The 19,541-nt window shown below is 29.8% G+C and overlaps 2 protein-coding genes across 2 annotated transcripts; one reads left to right on the top strand and one right to left on the bottom strand.

The window, feature by feature from the left end:
- The first annotated feature begins 1,923 nt into the window (after positions 1-1,923).
- On the top strand, positions 1,924-4,781 carry LOC133796471 (uncharacterized). Its single transcript, XM_062234002.1, has 5 exons — positions 1,924-2,547; positions 3,431-3,488; positions 3,594-3,677; positions 3,855-3,996; positions 4,244-4,781. The coding sequence occupies exons 1-5, from the start codon at positions 2,049-2,051 to the stop codon at positions 4,625-4,627; spliced, it is 1,167 nt and encodes a 388-aa protein (XP_062089986.1). The 5' UTR covers positions 1,924-2,048; the 3' UTR covers positions 4,628-4,781.
- Positions 4,782-5,697: 916 nt separating this feature from the next.
- Positions 5,698-7,711, bottom strand: LOC133796472 (probable WRKY transcription factor 40). Its single transcript, XM_062234003.1, has 5 exons — positions 7,359-7,711; positions 7,197-7,256; positions 6,750-7,082; positions 6,508-6,624; positions 5,698-6,416 (listed from the first exon to the last, which is right to left on the bottom strand). Exons 1-5 carry the CDS (start codon positions 7,551-7,553, stop codon positions 6,060-6,062), a joined length of 1,062 nt encoding a protein of 353 aa, XP_062089987.1. The 5' UTR covers positions 7,554-7,711; the 3' UTR covers positions 5,698-6,059.
- Between the last annotated feature and the right edge of the window lie 11,830 nt (positions 7,712-19,541).

Below are 19,541 nucleotides of genomic sequence, written 5' to 3'. Positions count from 1 at the left end.
TCTTGTTTCTTCTTCTTCAAATCTAATTTTATTTTTATTTTCTTAGTTATTCTTTTTCACATCTGGTTTTGTCATTTCAAATCTGTTTTTGCACTTCATATTTTAATTTTTTTTCTTCTAAACGTAACTGTAACCAATTACAGTCACGATCTATTATGATTTCTAGGTTTTTTTTTTCAGATTTGTTTAAGTGATTGGGTACAATGGCATCTGATTGTTTTTATTTTTTTTAGATTTTATTTTGTTTTCACACCTGACTAAGTAATTACGTATCATAGCGATTTTTTTTTTTTAAATCTGAATCTACAACCAGTTACGATTATGACTAGTTTAACTTTTTTGTTTGTGATCCTATATGTTTCCAAGTTTGACAAAGTAACCGGTTACCATAGCATTTGAGTTTTTTTTCACATCTATTTGTTTTTCAGATCTAGTTGTAACCAATTACCTTCACGATCAATTTAGTTTATTTTTTTCATATCAGTTTTTTTTTTCCAAATCTCACTAAGTAATCAGTTACAATTCAGTTGATATTTTGATAATGGTACATTACTAAAAAAATCAATATTATTTTTATAGTTATAACTACTTACTACAACACCACTTAAAAAATAAAACTGATTTTTATTGTTATAACCAGTTACCACACATCACTAAAAAAATTGACAGTGACACATGATTACTATCACAAAAAAAAAATCAAAATTGTTTTGATAGTGGTAATCAGTTACAACGGATAAAATGTTGATTGAAGAAAATAAAAAATAGAAGAAAAGAATAAGAAATTGGAATAAAAAGTATGGTGATGAATGTCTTAGATTATTTTCTTCAACGAATTATGTAAAAAAATATTTTATAAAATATAATTCAATTAGATTAAAATTATAAATATAATCTCAAAACATATCAAAACTAACTACTAAAAATATATAAAAGATAAAATGTGATATACAAATAAAATTTTACATATATATGGAAAAAAACTCCCATTAAAATGTAAACAAAAGAAATATTGTATAAAAACTTTAGAAAAAAAAACTGTTATATTTTTCAAAATTTAAGAAAAAATCACATACTTGGTGTATTTTCCTCAAATAATTTCTTTAAATTGTTTCAAACTTTGTCTTGTCATTGTTTGAGATCACAATTTGGTTCCAACAGTCTTTTCAATATTACAAATGCAAAATTCATACTTACCCAAAGTATTTTGATTTATTATATTTTTAATATAATTTTATTGATTCTAAATTTCGAAATTTATTTTAATTATTACTTTTAGTTAATTCAAATAAAATAAACCAACATCATTTGAAGCTTATTATTTATTTAGATTTTAAGAAAAAATGTATAAGACATTTTTGTCAAAATTTTATAAAACACATAAGTTTCTACCAAAAAAACTAAACTTATAGACTTTATTATTATTTTTCAAAATTGATTAATTATAAAATACTTTTGTGAAATTTAGCATAACAAAGCTTACCTATTGCACAACAACATAACTTATGAATCAATTTGATAAGTAGAAAAAGGAATTTGAGAGCCAATTTGCAAAGTATCACAAATAATGAAAAAAAAATACCCAGTTTGTTTTTACATTCTAATTATATAATTACCACAAAAATACATTATGAAAAAAATCAAGAAGAAACTAGTGATATCTCATTCTCACTCCGATTTCAACCAGTGGGCCAAAAAAAATTTAAAAAAATATATATAACAAAAAACAAAGAAAAAGAGAAAAACGACTTGTCGTTTGAAATGAGCAAACGTGTAATCTTGTCTTTAATGTCATACAGTTGGAGTAAAGTATACTGGTTAAGTTGTTTATTATTTTATGTCCACGTGGAAGCTTCTGAGTGGTCAGAAGCCACCTTACTTATTTACTTTACTTATTTCTTTCTCTTTGTACTTTTGTTTTCTTTTTCTGGATCAGACATTTTCCTTCCATTTTCTCACACTTTCTCACTGGATTTTCTCACCCTTGACTCCACCATCATCACCACCAGCAGCAGACGCTCCCACCCACCTGCTCTTATCTACTCACAATGTCGGGCCCACCGAGACTCCGATCGACCAATATTGCCGACACCGAGTCGCGACCGGTCCTCGCACCGGCCGGGAACAACAACACCAGGCCTGCCGATACCCGTAAACCCGCATCGAAGAAATCCGAAAAGCCCTCGCAAGACACGGAGAAGAAGAAAGCTTTGCCCAATTCTGCGCCGCAATGCGTCAAGGTTCCGACGATTTTGAAGCGGCAGCAAGGGGCCGACCACCGCCGCCACCATTCACTGCTCAATTCGTCCATGAATGCGTCTTTTTCGTCTGAAGCTTCGTCTTCCGACTCGTCGTCTAACAGCGGGAGGGCTTCGAGGCGCGGTGTTGCGCCCCTGAGGCGGAAGCAATTGGGGATGAGGTCTGCTGCTGAGAGAATTGAGACTGAGAGGGCCCCAGTGAGTAAGGTTGGTAGTAATGTGGTAACTTCGGATTCTAACGATTGCTTGGATAGCAAGAAACGGTGTGCTTGGATTACTTCCAACACGGGTAAAGTTTGTGCTTTTAATCTCTCTTTTTCTAGTTTTATGTTTGGCTGATGAGAAATTGGGGGGGCTGCGATCGAAAAAAGAAATATTCTTCCGATGGGTTTTCTTTTTTATAATTCAATTTGCTTTACTCTATGGTTTGCTTGTGCTTTATCTCTATGCTTTCTGTTAAGAAAATGAAGAGTGTTAATAACTGGACCTGACCATTCAGTGTTGTTAAGCTACAACTTACAACTATTTTACCAAAAGGGTTAAGGACTTAATAATGCTTTAGTTCATGCATTTCGAGAATCAACTTTTTGAAGTTCTACATCCTTATAGATAAATAAATTATTGTCTTTGGTTCGTGTCTTTTAAGTATATAGAAAGACTGTTTATGGTAGTAATGGCTCTACGTGAGGAAGTAAAGATTTGAAGATACAGATATTGGTACTGCCTTCTCAAATCATAAGATCATAATTTATGTTTTATTTGTAGATTACGGTTCTAATTAGAAGGGAAGAATATACCCTGTTGGCTGTTCTTTGATGGCACGGGGCCTTGTAAAGGATGGCACTGCATAAAATTCTTTCATAACTCATAATAGTCTGATATATTCTTGAGGCATTGATAAGTGAAATGGAAATGAAACTGTAGTATAGTATAGGAGCAAGCACCTTTTCTAAAACTGGAGGTAACCTTACATACAGGCTAGGGCTCTGGAAAATTCTGTTTTTCTTAGTTAGATAGTGCTCTGTTGAGTTCTTATTCTTTCCCTTCTAATTTAAGTTACTTGGGGTTTTTTTTTTTTTTTTATATATGTAATTTTTTATTCGTTCAAAATGTTAGCATTTATAATTCTCCTTAAATGTAAATTTTTTAATTGCTTCCATTTGTACAAATAGATCTATGTTATATAGCTTTTCATGATGAGGAATGGGGAGTACCGGTCCATGATGACAGGTAAGTAATTTTGTAACCATGCTTGTAGGAATTTGGTTATACTTCTGTAGAGATTAATTTTTGTCACTGACTTTGCACTGGTTGGTTGTCCTTTGCAAAATTCAGGAAACTGTTTGAACTTCTCAGCTTGTCGGGTGCTTTGGCTGAACTTACGTGGCCTGCCATCCTGAACAAAAGACATTTATTTAGGTATCTTCATGCTTCTATCTATGAAATTTCATCCGCATTGTGCATGCAGTTGCCACATAATTTATTTCTAGTGCTGGCAGCCTTAATTTTTTATAATCTGACGGTGAGTTATACATCAGATGTTTACAGGAATCTCGAAAAGTCTTTGACTAATATGTGAAACGTATCTCTACACAGGGAAGTCTTTTTGGACTTTGACCCAATTGCCATTTCGAAATTGAATGAGAAAAAAATTACTTCTCCGGGGAGCCCTGCCAGAACTTTGCTATCAGAACTAAAACTGCGAGCCATGATTGAGAATGCACGTCAAATTTGTAAGGTAGACAAATATTATATGCATTTATATAATAAATGTATATTTTTTTGAGAACATATTCATTTTATATTTAAATTGTTTTAATCAAGTAGTATTTAAACTCTTAAGCGAATGGAGCTTTGAATTACTAATGCAACGGCATACAAAGATGTCTTTTACCTAAAATCTCAAAACTGACTTATTTTACCGAAATTGCTATTTTGCATTATGAATCTGCTATTAATTGGTTCTTGTTTCTGTTATGATGCAGGTAATTGAAGAATTTGGGTCCTTTGACAGGTACATATGGAGCTTTGTAATTCACAAACCGATAATTAGCCAATTCCGCTACCCTCGCCAGGTTCCAGTCAAGACACCCAAAGCAGAAGTCATAAGCAAGGACCTTGTAAGAAGGGGTTTCCGCAGCGTAGGTCCCACTGTCGTTTACACATTTATGCAAGTAGCTGGACTGACAAACGATCATCTTACTAGTTGCTTCCGTTTCCCAGAGTGTGTTGTAACAGCAGAATCAGGGGAAAGAGATGGTGCGGTCAAGTGTAAGACCGACACAAAAATCCCTATTGAGCCAGCTGATTTTGAAGAACTTTCAAGAGCTGTGGAAGAGTTGGTGAGGCGTACAGAAGAAGAGTTGTAAATTATTTCATTTGACTGAGACTTACGGTGAGATGTACTTTTGGGGTGTTGAGGATGTGTTTGTGTACAAAAGCTACGAACATATAAAACTTTAGGATCACTTTGCTTTTTTTTTCTTTGAATACAATGAAAGTAGTTATTAATGGTCATGGTTATGTTATTCTCAACTACTTTGTATATTTTCTTCCTAGTCCAATGACAACTTGTACTTTTCTTATCCTTTGCGCGAACAAATTGACAAGTTGCAGGCTGCATAATCAAGAGGTACTTCCCAAGCCTTAGTTTACCCGTCATTGACTAAGACCAATATTCAACCAGTTGGTCACCAACCTTGCAGTGTTTCCAGTATCCAATTGTCCAAAAAACAAATTTATTTTCTTTTCTACATTTTGGTGGTGGGATTTACAAGTCTGGAAACTAAATATCTAGAGGTCACTGGCACCGCCGTTTGTAGGGTTATGCCGAAAGTTAATGGTTGCAACAAGGACTTCATGAGAAAAGTCCTACACTTGAACAAAATAGTGAAGCACAATAGTCTTATGTAGGAAAAGGTAACTCCCACTTACTATCGATTGGTCACCCCAATTCTATACTAAAAATGCATTTCTCTTCTAATTTGTAATATGTTATCAAAACCCAATGTAAGCTTTTGGATTTCTCTACCCTTTATGCTAATTTGTAGTGTTGAATTCTTTGATCTGTTTCAAATAAATTAAAATGACGGGCATACCTACAAATTTTCCGACCCAACTTTGTTGAGTTCAAATATATAGCTAATCATTAGGGTTGTATTGGAATTATAGTCTCATATTGGAACAAAATAAGAAAACAAAATGGCATAACTAAAGAAAAGTTACTCCACTTAGCACCAATTATGTTTGATACTCCAATTCTACACCGAAAGTGCCTTTCCCTTCTTATCTGTAATAGACTTTTAACTCAATTTATAGTTCTATCCCATGTGATGCCAATCTATTTGCAAGATTTGATATTTTTACAAGGCCTCTTGACTAAATTTTGGACTTATGAGTATCACAAGACAGTGAGATAAAGGCATGGAGAACACAATGGTTACTTCAGAATATGAAGATAAACAAAATTGTTCATAGAGTGAATAGTGAAACTCATATTAAAGAGTATGATTATCAGTATCCTGCTAATCAATGATATTTTGTAACAATGCAGAAACAATACTCTGTAGCTGAATTTAATTTTTGAATTGACTGTATAAGAGTCATCCAAATTACAATTCCAGTTTTGGAAGACAATAAATTTAGCCACTCATGAGGTTTTGAGCAGATGCAACAAAAGTAGGTGTCTAAATCCTTTCCTATTTCCCGGTGTTGTATTTACAAAAGAAAAACATCCTAAGCTGTTCAAAACAGTCTTTTTAAGAAGGAATCCATTAAGTGTTGACTTCTCATATCAATTGTTCAGTTGGATTTCTGTTGATAGATTCTTCCTGAGATGGCTGCAGCCAATGCTGCAGTGAAATTGGGATCTTTCGTCAAAGATGAAGCCATCTGGTCCACCAAGAATTTCCGGACATCCGGCGATTCAGTTCTTGCTGGTTTAGCACTCTTGCTATCAGTACCGGACTTTGGTTTTGTAAAATCAAGAGTAATATTAGGCCCAGATGAACTAATGGCGTTTGCCGAACAGGGGACCGAGGTGAGAGTCATGCCTCGGTTCTGTCCTGATGTTGCCTCCAGTGGAGATGGTTGGGGGTGGTTATGTTCACCTTCATATGTTGCCACTAAAATAGATTGATCATCTACACTTCTTTGAACCTGAAAAAATAAAGATTTAACCAAACTTAGTATACGTCATACATTTAAGGGGAAAAAAAAGTCATAAAAAATCCCAGATGAATTTAATTACCTTCTTTTTGACAGGGCAGCTTGGAGCAAAGGAGCATTTGAAGTAAGCTCTAGGAGAAGGGTTATCCCTGGTAACCTTTTGGCCATATTTCCTCCACTGATATCCGTCCTTTACAATCTGCACATACATATGATGATTCGTCAATACACATCCAAAGTCTAAAAATGATTAAATTAAGTTGAACAAAGCTACAGTTCAGCTCATTATATGTATGATTTTATGGTGAGTGACTGTATGCTTACCAGGCTTGTATCGGTTGCTTCAGTCCTTACACAAGTCTTCCAGACTTTAGTTTTGATGGGTTCTTCTTCCCTTGGTTTCTTGCAGGATTCCTCATCAGTTGAACTGCTCTCGGAGTTTCCATTAGCTCCGATGATGTTGTTACTGTTATTGTTGCTACTTTCAGATTTTCTCTTCTTTGAGGGGCTGAGCTCCTTTTCAGCCGGGTTCTTGTTCATATACTCCGCCAGTTGGTTTCTCAGAGAGTTGTAATTCTCACACATCATCGTTAACATCTCTGTCAGCTTCTTGTTTTCGGCACTAACCCGATTCAATTCTTCTACTAGAGGACCAGTCTGAGGATTAAAAACATATGAAGCCCTTTAGAATAACATGAAATTAAGCCTCCGTGGTATACATATATGTATGTGGTAAATCGAAAAAAAGAGATGTTGAGAGAGAGTACGAACCTCTTGTTTAGCTCCAAGCTTCATTCCAAAGTCAATAAATTTGCTTTCCAACTCTTTTTTCTAAAAGAAAACAAACCAAAAAAAAAAAGAAAACGACTTCAGACATCAATTCAATCAAACAGCTTCTGGGCAAGAACCAAGCTTAAAGTATTATCCACATACCGGAGGAGGAAGAGGGGCATCGTAGAGCTCTCTATGATAAGGCTTAGAGTTTAGATCCAAAGAAGTATCAACACAAGATGATGAATAATCCATAGCCTTAGAGAAAGAGTTAACAAGTTGCAAATTCCAAGCCAAGTTGCTGCTTCTGCTATCACCACCACAAATTGTCTGAAATTGACCAAGCAAATCAAGCATACCAGTCTCTCTTATCCACAGAAAAGAAAAGTCTAAGCAAAACCCAGATCAAGTATCCAGCAAAGTCCTACGAGTTTGTGTCAAATGGAAGAGTATAAACTATATATATATAGGCAGACGCATACGCAGACGAACACGGGAGAAGAAAGCTGTGAACTTTGAGGAAACTTGGTCGAAAGAGAGTTAGAGATAAATAATATATATATAAGAGTGTTAAAAGAGCTGGCACGGGGCTTTTCTCTACTATTAATTTAGTTAAAAGTATTTTCTCTCTCTTTTCAAGTTGATGGTTTGGTGTGCGGACCATACCACAATTAAGAGAAGACTTCTATTAGTCCTCATGTCGGTAATGGTTGAAATTCATGTACAAAATTCAAGTCAAGCCACCATTGAGCTAACCCTTTTTCTTTCTTTTCATTTAAAAAATAAATTAAAAATAAAAATAAAATAATTGAATTAAAAGTTTTGGCTATAAGACACGTGGCTATATATATATTGCATACGTGGTAAATAACCTTTAAAATTAGTAATAATAAAAATAATAATAGTATTCATGGAAGTTCTATGTTGACCCGGGTGTGTTGTTTTCATATATGTGTAGTCTTGCTTATATAATTAATATCGATAGGTATTGTGGGGTCAAGAAAGACCCTATCTAGCTTTTTTGTCACGTTTCTAAACATTTTCCACGTTCCATGCATCATTAATTCACTATTTTATTCTTGATTGTTTATGAAAATTTATAAAAAAAAATAAATAAATAAAACTATTCTTTTTTATTGGGTTTTCAAGTTGGATCTCCAACGTGCTTATTTCTTCTTTATTCTTTACTTACTTTTTTGTTTTCTTAATAACAATCACGTTTGTGAAGTTTATATATGTATATTTTTTTGTGGGGTTTATATATGTATATTTGTATATTCATTGTCCTTTTAAAAAAAAAAAGAAATGGGTGATGTGTGCCATTATCTTAATAGGATGTTCTAATGGTGATAGAATAATGTAAAAAGATCTACGGACATTTTCCCTTAAGACAAAGAATAGTTCTTGAGTTTAAACCTTTTTTTTTTAAATATATACTTTACTACATCATATATATATATATACATAATATATGAAATACAGAGTGTGTACATATACCATTTGTGAAAGCAATATAATGAATATATATAGCATATTATAGAATTTTACCAAATTTAGTTCTTTAGAATATTGTCTGTGGGCGTGAACCGTTTAAAGTAGTTATTTGACTAAACAAAGTTTAGAATGTGTATTATGTTTAGACTTTGTCTTTTTTATATATATTAATTATCTTAAGTACAAAATATTCCCTCGAACTATATTACTAGTAGACTTTGCCCTTCCAAAATTTTTTGTTCGGCAAATATACTCCCAAACTATAACATTTGTAAACTTTTGCTATTTTCGTCCAAAATAGTCATGGTTTGTTGATGAGGTAGTTAAAAAAATATTTTTAAATGATATTTTATTAATTAATTGATTTTAAATTAGAAAAAATAAATAAAAACTTATTTTTAGATTTATTAAATTATATTAAATCCAATAAATAAAAAATCAATAAACATAAATCATTTTTAATCCAAATATAATTAAAAAAACTAAACTCAATATTTCTAAATTAAATTATACTTTGAACTAAACTAAATTAAAATCTTTAGTTTTTTGCTTGATTTTTTATTGAATGTTTTTAATTATCTACATTTGAAATATAGATTTGGTTGAGTCTTTAATTTAATTTAATTTAGAAATATTGATTTTAGTTTTTTCTAAACTATATTTGAATTAAAACAATTATGTTTATTGATTTTTTATTTATTGAATTTTATATAATTTAAAAATAAGTTTTTTTATTAATTTTTTATTTTTTAAAATGATTTTTATTTATTTTTCTAACTTAAAAATTAATAAATTAATAAAAATTATATTTTTTAACTGATACATTAGCAAATCGCTACTATTTTAAACGAAATAGATAAAAATTTACAAGTGTTATAATTCAGGTATATTTTTGTCAAGTGAAAAAAATTCGAATAGCAAAATCTACAAATGTTATAATTAAGATAAAAAAAAACATTTTGCATTTTTTCTTATTAGTGAAATATATTGAGACTACATGAAATTAATCTAATATTATTTTGTCTTTTTAAAAAAAAAAAAAAATCGATTTCAGGATCACAAAGGGAATGCGCATCATCACCGAATATGGGGAAAAAAAGGGTGAAAAAATGTCAATATTGGCTGCGCCCCAGATAAAAATTAAAAAAAATGTAAAAGGAAGGGAAATTTTTAAAATATATATATATATATATATATGTTTGTGTATGTATATGTATAACGACCAACTTTGGTAGTGAACATCTGATCGATGAATTGAACTCCAAATGAAATGCATTAATGTAAATCAAAATATGTTGAAATTATTCTGTTTTCGTGGGTGGTTGTGGTTGTGGTTGTGGTTGTGGTGGTCATATATATTGGTTCTTTTCAAACATAGCTAATATCCATCTAGGCTACTTTTTAAGGAACTCTACAAATACAAAAAAACGTTGAAATAAATTTATTTATTGTTTAGAATTGAACCTAATTGCGTGTGACACACATATAAATAAAGTGCAACATTGATGAAGCTACCTTTCCTACTTTTAAGTGTGCCATATTATTTCATTGACGTGTGAATGTATATAAATATATATACATTTATAGTATAGTACCAAGAAATAATGATAACATAATTAAAGTAGTGGTTTTTCCATCGACCCTTTGGAACTATTTCAACTGTATGTGCTCTTAATCATATAATGACAGAACCAATTACTTCAATTCATATCAATGATAATGTATATATATATATATACAGACATATGTGTGCATGTAAATTCATATGGTACACCATTTTGGCTTCCCATTAGATTACATACATGTAAATTCTCCTTAGTTAAATATTAAGATTATTACTACTAATTATCATAGTCAATCTCTCCCAAAAAGATTTTACATATATAAACACTACCAACAAGATTTACTTTTTTATCACAACAATCGACTAAAGCTGAAAAATTAGTAAGTAAAAAAAATATTATCATTTAAAACTTAATGACTAAAATATTAGCAACAAAAAATATGATTTATTATATATAAAAAATATATATCTCTTCTATATAAAAAGTGTGTAGATAACAGAAATTATTGGTTTTAACGGTTTTTTATTTTTTTCTGTTAACTTTAACGCAATATTTTTATATTTAACAGAATATTCTTGTACATAGTGGTAGATTATAAAGATGACTTAAACTTAAATTTAAATAAATAATTAAACAAATTAAAATATGATATTTTTTAGATATTTTACAATGATAATTATTTAAAAATAATAAAATCATATATTTTATAACTTAAATAAAATGTAATTAAACTTATAAACTTAACATTATATTAAACATATAATATATAATCTTTAACAAAAATTAATTAATTAAAATATGATATTTTAAAGATATTTTATGATAATTTAAATAATTAAATCATATTTATTTAAAAATAATAAAGACTTACATATCATTTTTTTTTATTTTATAAATTTGTGTGATAATTTATTTTCTTAGTGATTGAACTTTTTTTTCTTCCTCAAATTCACCAAAAGACATTGCAAGATACATTAGAAAATAAAAATAGTTGATGCATGTATAATATTGTATACATTATGACTTTTTCTATTATTATTTTATTTTTATTATTAATTTCTTTTTAAATATTATTTTATTTTATATACACATGTCATGTAGCTATGTAAATATACATCTATGTCAACGTTGTTTTTAGATGTCATATATAAAAATTATTGATATAAATATTTATATATAATATAGAACTATAATTCATTATATTGTATATATATATTTATATATTTTTTAAAAATAGTGAACCAACTTTCATTAAAATTATAAACAATATTTACAATTTTAAAACTAAACAAACGTGCTATTTATAACTAGTATATATATATGCATTATATCATTGTAGATAAAAAAAATTGGAATTAAAAATATATTTTTGTAACTAAATACTCTTCTAGTAATAATACTTACTTTTTTTTTACTAAAAAATGAAGTTTATATTGTGACTTAAAAATTAATATGGAGTTATAATATTATTGTATAAATATTAGTAAATAAACATTAATTTACTGTGAAAAAAGGCACGAAAAAGTAACAAAGTGAAAAGAAAAGGCATATATCTATTAATACCAGGAGTGGTAACCACATTCTTATATTTGAATTATTTAGTCAACTTTCGTCTTCAAAAATATATATTTGAATCTTTTTTTTTTAATATTTTTTGTAGTGATATTCGTTGAAGTTATAATATATATTTTATAAACTTTTAAAAAAATTTAAATAATATATATTGTCGAAAACATATGTATATTTTTTAGAATAGACATAGTAAATCAGAATATCAATAAATATCATAAACTCTATTTTAAACACAATAAATTATTTAAAATTTTTAAAAAATATTACAATAAAAACAGTTATAAAAAAATTACTCAAACACACGTAGAAGCATTATAAATGGACTAAAAAGTTGAAATAAAGTCCCTCTTCCTGCAATATGTAGAATCATGGACGTGAGTGGTTATTCAATTATTTTGTTATTTTCTTTTTATGGGGTTATTGCAATAACGAGAGAGAGAGAGAGATAAAAAGTCTCCACCGACTGACCTTTTACTATTCAATTGAGTTGCTATTTTGAGAGAGTGGGAGAGCTACAAAACTAAGATGTTTGGTACCTTAATTAAAAAATTATTTTTTTGTTTTTAAAAGTTAAAAACTGTTTTTTGAAAACAAGTTGAGGTGTTTGGTATTGTTTTCAAAAAAATGTTTTTAAAAACAAAGTTATAAAAAACAGAAAATTTTGAGAACATCTAAAAATTGTTTTCTGTTGTTCTCAAATTTTTTTTGTCTATCTTTTTTTTTTTATTACATCACTTTTTTAATTATTATTAACTAACATCATTTATTCTCACATCATTTTCTCTATCATTAATTTCTCTCACATCACTTTCTCTCTCATCATTTTTTCTCTCTCCCCATTTCCTCTCTCATCACTTTCTCTCTACTCACTTCTCTCTCTCCACTTTTTTTCTCATCACATTCTCTCTCAATTTCTCTTGGATCAATTTCTCTTTTCTCAATTTCTATTTTTTAAAATTTTCTCTCCTTACTTTCTCACTTCTTATTTTTTATCATTTTTTTCAAATTATTTTATCTCATTATTTATTACAAACTTTTAAAATATTTTTCTCTTTGTAAATATCTTTGTTAATTTTTTATTTAAAATTTAAAAAAAATAAAACTAAAAAATTATTTTTAGAAAACATTAACCAAACACCTCTTGTTTTTTAAAAACTACAAAAACTGTTTTCTGTTCTCAATTCTGATAACACAATTTTGAAAACAAAAAACAGAAAACAATACCAAACCGGTATTATTCGTGAAGGTTTCAGTTTTTCTTGTTTCCTTATTATTATTTGTGCAGATGCAGTTGCTTCAATAAATATGTTATTTTATAAGTTAGAGGGTAGGGTATATTGAATGTACTTATTTTGAGTGATATTAAATTACATATCCAATACCCCTTATAGAAAGAAAGAAGAGCACGTGAGTGGACCTACTAAAAAAATATTTCAATTAATTCATCTTTTTCACTTTAATTTTGGAAGTGTGAAGCAAAGTATTTTCATGGTTTTTATTTTAAATTATAAATAATTAAACATAGATACCACTGTGCAATTTTATTCCCTATATATCTTCATTCTAGCTTCTTTTTTTTTATTATTATTTTTTTTGTTCGGCTCTTTCATATTTTGTTTTTTTGAAATAACTTACAGCCTATTACACTATTTTTTGTTAGGGATTATACACACTGGGGTGGGGGGTGGGGGGTGGGGGGGGGGGGGGGGGTGGGGCATGATTTTTGCCCAGAGGTGAGATATCTTTGTTTTTGACACGTAGAAAAATTATAATCCAATTTTTTTTATATAATAGTATACATTATAGTTATTCATGACTTTATATTATATTTTAAAAAATTCCGAATAATTTACGATACCGAAAATTTCAAAATAATTTGTTTCACGTGTGTATAAAAAAAACTTCAAATTTTTAGCATGCGAAGAAATTATAACCCAAAAATGTTTATATGATAGTGTATATTGTAGTTATAGTAGGCATCTCACTAATTTTCAGGAAATTCCGAATAATTTACGGTACCCAAAAAAACTTCAAAATAATTTGTTTAATTTGGGTATAAAACAAGCTTAAAAATAACTTGTTTTCGTATTTTCAATATACGAATAGATTTTAATTCAAATTTTTTTATATGACGGTATACAATATATTTATTTAGAATCTCCACAAATTTTTGAGGAATTCTAAATAATTTATAGTGCGGAAAATAAAAAATAAGTTGTTTTAAAACTTGTTTTATACAAACGTCATACAAATTATATTTTAAAGTTTGTTTTTTGTATGATAAATTATTTATAATTTTTTAAAAATTGATAGAATGTCCTAAATAATTATATTGTAATACAACATATAAAAAAAATAATTATAATTTTTCTCAATGGAACAAACAATAGAGACGTTTTTAACGGCGAGGGCAAAAGACATGTATCACTGTAATCATCTCCTATATAGACTTTTATAGATGAGAATTGTTAAGGGGCACTGCTGGTGCCCAACACCACAAGTAGGTGGCATACCGCTATTGGTGCAATCCAATATCGGGTCCCACTTATTTGAATTTAATAAGGGTTATGGGGTATCGCTAACCAATCATGAACTAACATCTCATGTGGTGTTGGGCACCTTAAGATGCCAAATAGCAACACTCTTTTATAGATAGTTCTAAATTATTATAAGAAGAGCCAAAAAGTGGTTAGTTATAATACAAAGTCGTCGTCGGTGATGTTTTTACTTTAGTTTGATTTGATTTCAATGTAGCCGTACAACTATACATCGTCACCGAATTAAATGACGAAATTCTATGTATAGAATTAGTGACTCAATAAATAAGCACATATATGTTGAAAAACGAAAAACGGTACCTAATCCTCAAATATAAAATACTCAAACTATATATATTGTATTGTATTATATTATATTATATTATAAGAAGAACAAGTACCAAGTACAAAGACTCAACCAAAGACCTTGACCAGCCAAAAATAATTTAAAATATTGTGATTAAGAAAGTTAAAAATAAAAAAGGTCAGTTCATTGAATTTAAACTAGTAAGAAGTTGTGCACGCATGCTATATATATAATACATGAACGAGGTTTTATAATTTTGATATTTTAATGGTGTCCGTGTCCGTGTTCCAATTCACTTTACCACCACTTGCTTAATCCAAAGTATCTCTTTATTCAAATCTTTATATTTTAGCTGTCTCTGGTACTTATTCTTTTGGTGGTTGTAATATTTTGGTATAATTTTTTTTTTTATGAATATTTAAATATGAGAAGATGAAACGTACCGTTTCATTGAATGACGTGAGCAACATGAGACTTAAAACCTAATTCTCGCCCGACATAAAATCTCAAAGAAAGAAGGAAATACTTCATTAATTTTTTGATAATGTTGACTAATCAAGATACTGTTTATAAATATAGATTACATACTTGTGGAAGAGACTTTTCATTCAATTTTTACAATCTTGTTACCATGTTAAAATTAAGGGAATCATTTCCGTAGCATCGACGATCTTTTTGCAGGCAAACTAAATATAGAAATCATTCTTTCTATAATTGGATCATATCAATTATGGAAAAAATACATTAAAATTAAATTTTAAGACTCAACAATAATATTTGTTGTTCTTTTATTGCGAGATGTTCAACATTTATTTATTCTTTATTGGTGTTGGTATTGGTGGTGGTGTTGTTGTTATTCCTTTTTTTTTTTTTTTTTCTTATGGATGTTCCTCGAGGACAGTGTATGATTGATGAATTGTATAGGTTTATTATTATTATTTATTTAAAAAATAAAAGATTTAGAATGGAAAAATGGGAATTAGTCAAAAAAAAAAAAAAGGAAATATTAAATAATAAAATATAATTGATTTATAGTTGCTTTCTAGGGTGATGGAGTTGGGGTTGGAATTCAATTGCTGTACTAGTACTTGTGCTTTGGTCTTACTTTCCAAGCACATGTTTGAGAATGTTTACTTGCCCAATTCAACTTGCAAGTTTCTTCTACGAATCACTACTAAATAAAAACAAAAACTTATTATTGGCTAGGGACCCATTTTGTTTGGTTTGGTGGACTATTAATTCCTGATATATACTTATTATTTACACTGCTACTTCTATGAAGAAAAAAAAACTTTCTTTCTTTTTTCTTTTTTTAATTTTAAGAAAAGAAAAACACGGGATTGACTTTAGGTTGACTATGTGGACAGAGAAGATGGAGTATATTATGTCTTTTTGCTATTGTCAGTTGTCACTATCTTTTGTCGGTCAAAATAAAAAGGTTTTACGATATTTATACCTTTTATTTTTTTTTTTTGCTCCTTTCCCGCTAAAATAGTCTTTATATTATGTCATAACTTTATAAATTCAAATTTACTTAAAAAAAATTACAAAGTCATTTTTCTAATATCTAATATCTTAATAATTAAGTTCTGATAAATTTTCTCAAAAAGGCTTTTTTTTAAATAAATAAAATAAAAATAGTATTGTTTGAATATTATATATTAGAATATGAATAAAATATAAAATACAATATTTTCATTAAAACTATATTAAAAAAACATTATTTATTTTTTAAAATAACTATTTGAAAAAAATGAGTAGGCAACATAAATACTAAATAATTTTTAAAATGACTAGACAACAAGACATAAAAATAGGGTAGGTAATTGGTGGGGGAGCAACCCCACCATTATCCCTATTAATAATTTTAATTTTCATCATTGCTCCCATTCTCTCATATTACCGGTCGGAGGCAGAGCAGTAAATCTCCATGAGTACTTATTTATTTAAAAATAAAATTAAAAAAATATAAATTACCTAAAATTAATATATATTACACTATATTAATAGCTCAAAGTATTAAATATTATCCAAAATAAAATTAAAAATCTTTAAAAAGTTACTAATATGCTACAAAATTACATTAAGAAACATGTAAAAATTATATATATAATAAAATAATTAAAATAAAAACCTAAGCAGGTCTAGTTGGGACACGGAGTGTTATCATCATCCCTATCTTGTTTAACATTTGGGGATAGAATATGGCCCTCGTCCCCACCCCATTACCCATTTAGGAGGGGAATCCCTACCCCATTAAGGGCGAGTTCCCGCAGGACCTTGCTCCTGTAAGGAAAATGTTCATCTCTATAAACAACATAAATACTTTATATTTTCTTTTACAAAAAAAAACATTCAAAATTGCTAAATCGGATCAATCACACATAAACAGAGGTTTAATAAAGAAGGTAGTTGCATTCACACTATTTTAACAACTTTGAATATTTTTTTTGTTAAAAGAAGAGTTAGGTATTAAAGTACTATATTTCAACAATATTAGGTAATTATGATGTCATTTTCTTTATTTTTAATGTACTCGAGAATTTGTGGTAAGAAATGAAAATACTAATAATCTTGATTATCCAGTGTCGTTACATCATATTATATATGATTTTAGCATAGACACATACAATTATACTATAATACACGATTTAAACTTACAAAGATTGAGTACAACAAATTTGTATAAAATCATAATGAGTTTGGATGACTTATTTTTTACGAAATTCGACATCCAACAACCAAAAAGAAAATTAACTAGTAAAAGACAGGGCTTATACAATTTTAGGTATTTCGGTTTTTATTTTAATATTAGTTTAGATTTTTAATTTCAAACAATTACAAACATGATTTTTTGTTTTGTAAATTGGTAAAAGATATGATATTATTTACTAAACAGTTTGGACTCTTTTTTTCACTTTTTTCTCTCTCCTCCTAATACAAAATTAATTTGCCATAAGAGATTAATAATTTGAGTTATTTTTTCTTTTAATATCTTTATATCATTTATATATATATAATATTATTTATTTATTTAAAATTTATAAGACAATAAAAACAATTTAATAAAAATAATTAATATTTTTTTAAAAAAAATTAAACAAACGTACATTATAAATTGCTTGCATCTAAATAAGTGACTCAGAACTAAGTATGCTCCCAAAAATTTGCCAAAATAAATAAATGATAAATTCCATTTTAGTAGAAAAAATAATTAACTTTTATTTTACTTGCACTACACTACAACAAAAATTAGTATTACCGGCGGAGGATTCCGCCGGTAATAAAGGGTGTATCCGCCGGTAAAGACCCGCCAGTAATAATAGGTCGGTATTAACACAATTACCGACCGACTGACTGTGACGCCCCACGTCACTATGGCTGCTTTCTGGAACGACGACTGGCCCTACAAACCAAGACAAGTCTTTCCAGCGTGCTTTGTCCTCACTCGCACACTTCCTGGGAAAACTTCCCAGGAGGTCACCCATCCCTAGATTACTCCAGGCCAAGCACGCTTAACCATGGAGTTCTCAAGTGATGGGCTACCGAAAAGAAGATGCACCTTCCTGATATAGGTAGTACCCATCAATCCATTTAAGCCCTCTTCAACTGTGTAGTCCCATACCTACACAGTCTTAGAATCATTACACTTGACCTTCCCCAGGCGGTGTGGGATTGCACAGCTTACCCGGTCTTTCCCCTTACGGATCACGGGATTTTGACTGTCACAATCACCCCCCCTTACGGGCCCGACGTCCCCGTCGGCCACACTTCCGGCTGGGTCAAGGCTCTGATACCATTATGTGACGCCCCACGTCACTATGGCTGCTTTCTGGAACGACGACTGGCCCTACAAACCAAGACAAGTCTTTCCAGCGTGCTTTGTCCTCACTCGCACACTTCCTGGGAAAACTTCCCAGGAGGTCACCCATCCCTAGATTACTCCAGGCCAAGCACGCTTAACCATGGAGTTCTCAAGTGATGGGCTACCGAAAAGAAGATGCACCTTCCTGATATAGGTAGTACCCATCAATCCATTTAAGCCCTCTTCAACTGTGTAGTCCCATACCTACACAGTCTTAGAATCATTACACTTGACCTTCTCCAGGCGGTGTGGGATTGCACAGCTTACCCGGTCTTTCCCCTTACGGATCACGGGATTTTGACTGTCACACTGACACACCCGCCAGTATTGAATTAATACTGGCAGATTAATGGAGGCGGGACTCCGCCGGTAATGTGTAACGCTGTCAACCTCGTTTGACTAGTTTAATACCAGTGGGTTCCGCCTCTATTAATCCGCCGATAATAAAATACTAATATTAAAATATATTAATTAATTTTATTTTATTTATTAATAAATATACATATAATACTTATTTAAAAATAATAATATTTAACATAAATTATAATTAATAACACAATTAATATTCATCAAACAAAAATAACATTATAATTAATCATAAAATTAACATAATAAAATACCAATTGTCTCATTTTAATTACATATGAACTAATTATAAAATAAACATAATAAAATTTCAATTGTCTTAATATAATTAAAAAACGTAATCTAATTATTATTGTTTTGATCGGGCCAACTAGGTGTAAAATATTCATTAAGGTCAATATCTTGATCACTAGTATTAGGGCGCGGCAACGGTGCTGAAGCAAACTGTGGTGCTTTTGGAGAGTGCTCCTGCGGAGATGATCTAAATTGTCGAGTATGTGGTCGCGCCGAGGGAGACTGATGCAAAAAAACTCTCAAACTGACCATACCTCTACTGCTGCGACGAACTCACAAATTGACCATACATCTGCTGTGGATGTTGCTGCTGCGATGAATCCCCGAAGTCACGACGACTAGGAT

Source organism: Humulus lupulus, chromosome 8, assembly GCF_963169125.1.
Source record: "Humulus lupulus chromosome 8, drHumLupu1.1, whole genome shotgun sequence".
NCBI classification, from domain to species: Eukaryota; Viridiplantae; Streptophyta; class Magnoliopsida; order Rosales; family Cannabaceae; genus Humulus; species Humulus lupulus.
Note: the sequence above shows the minus strand (reverse complement) of the source record. Positions and strands in the feature narration are given on the sequence as shown.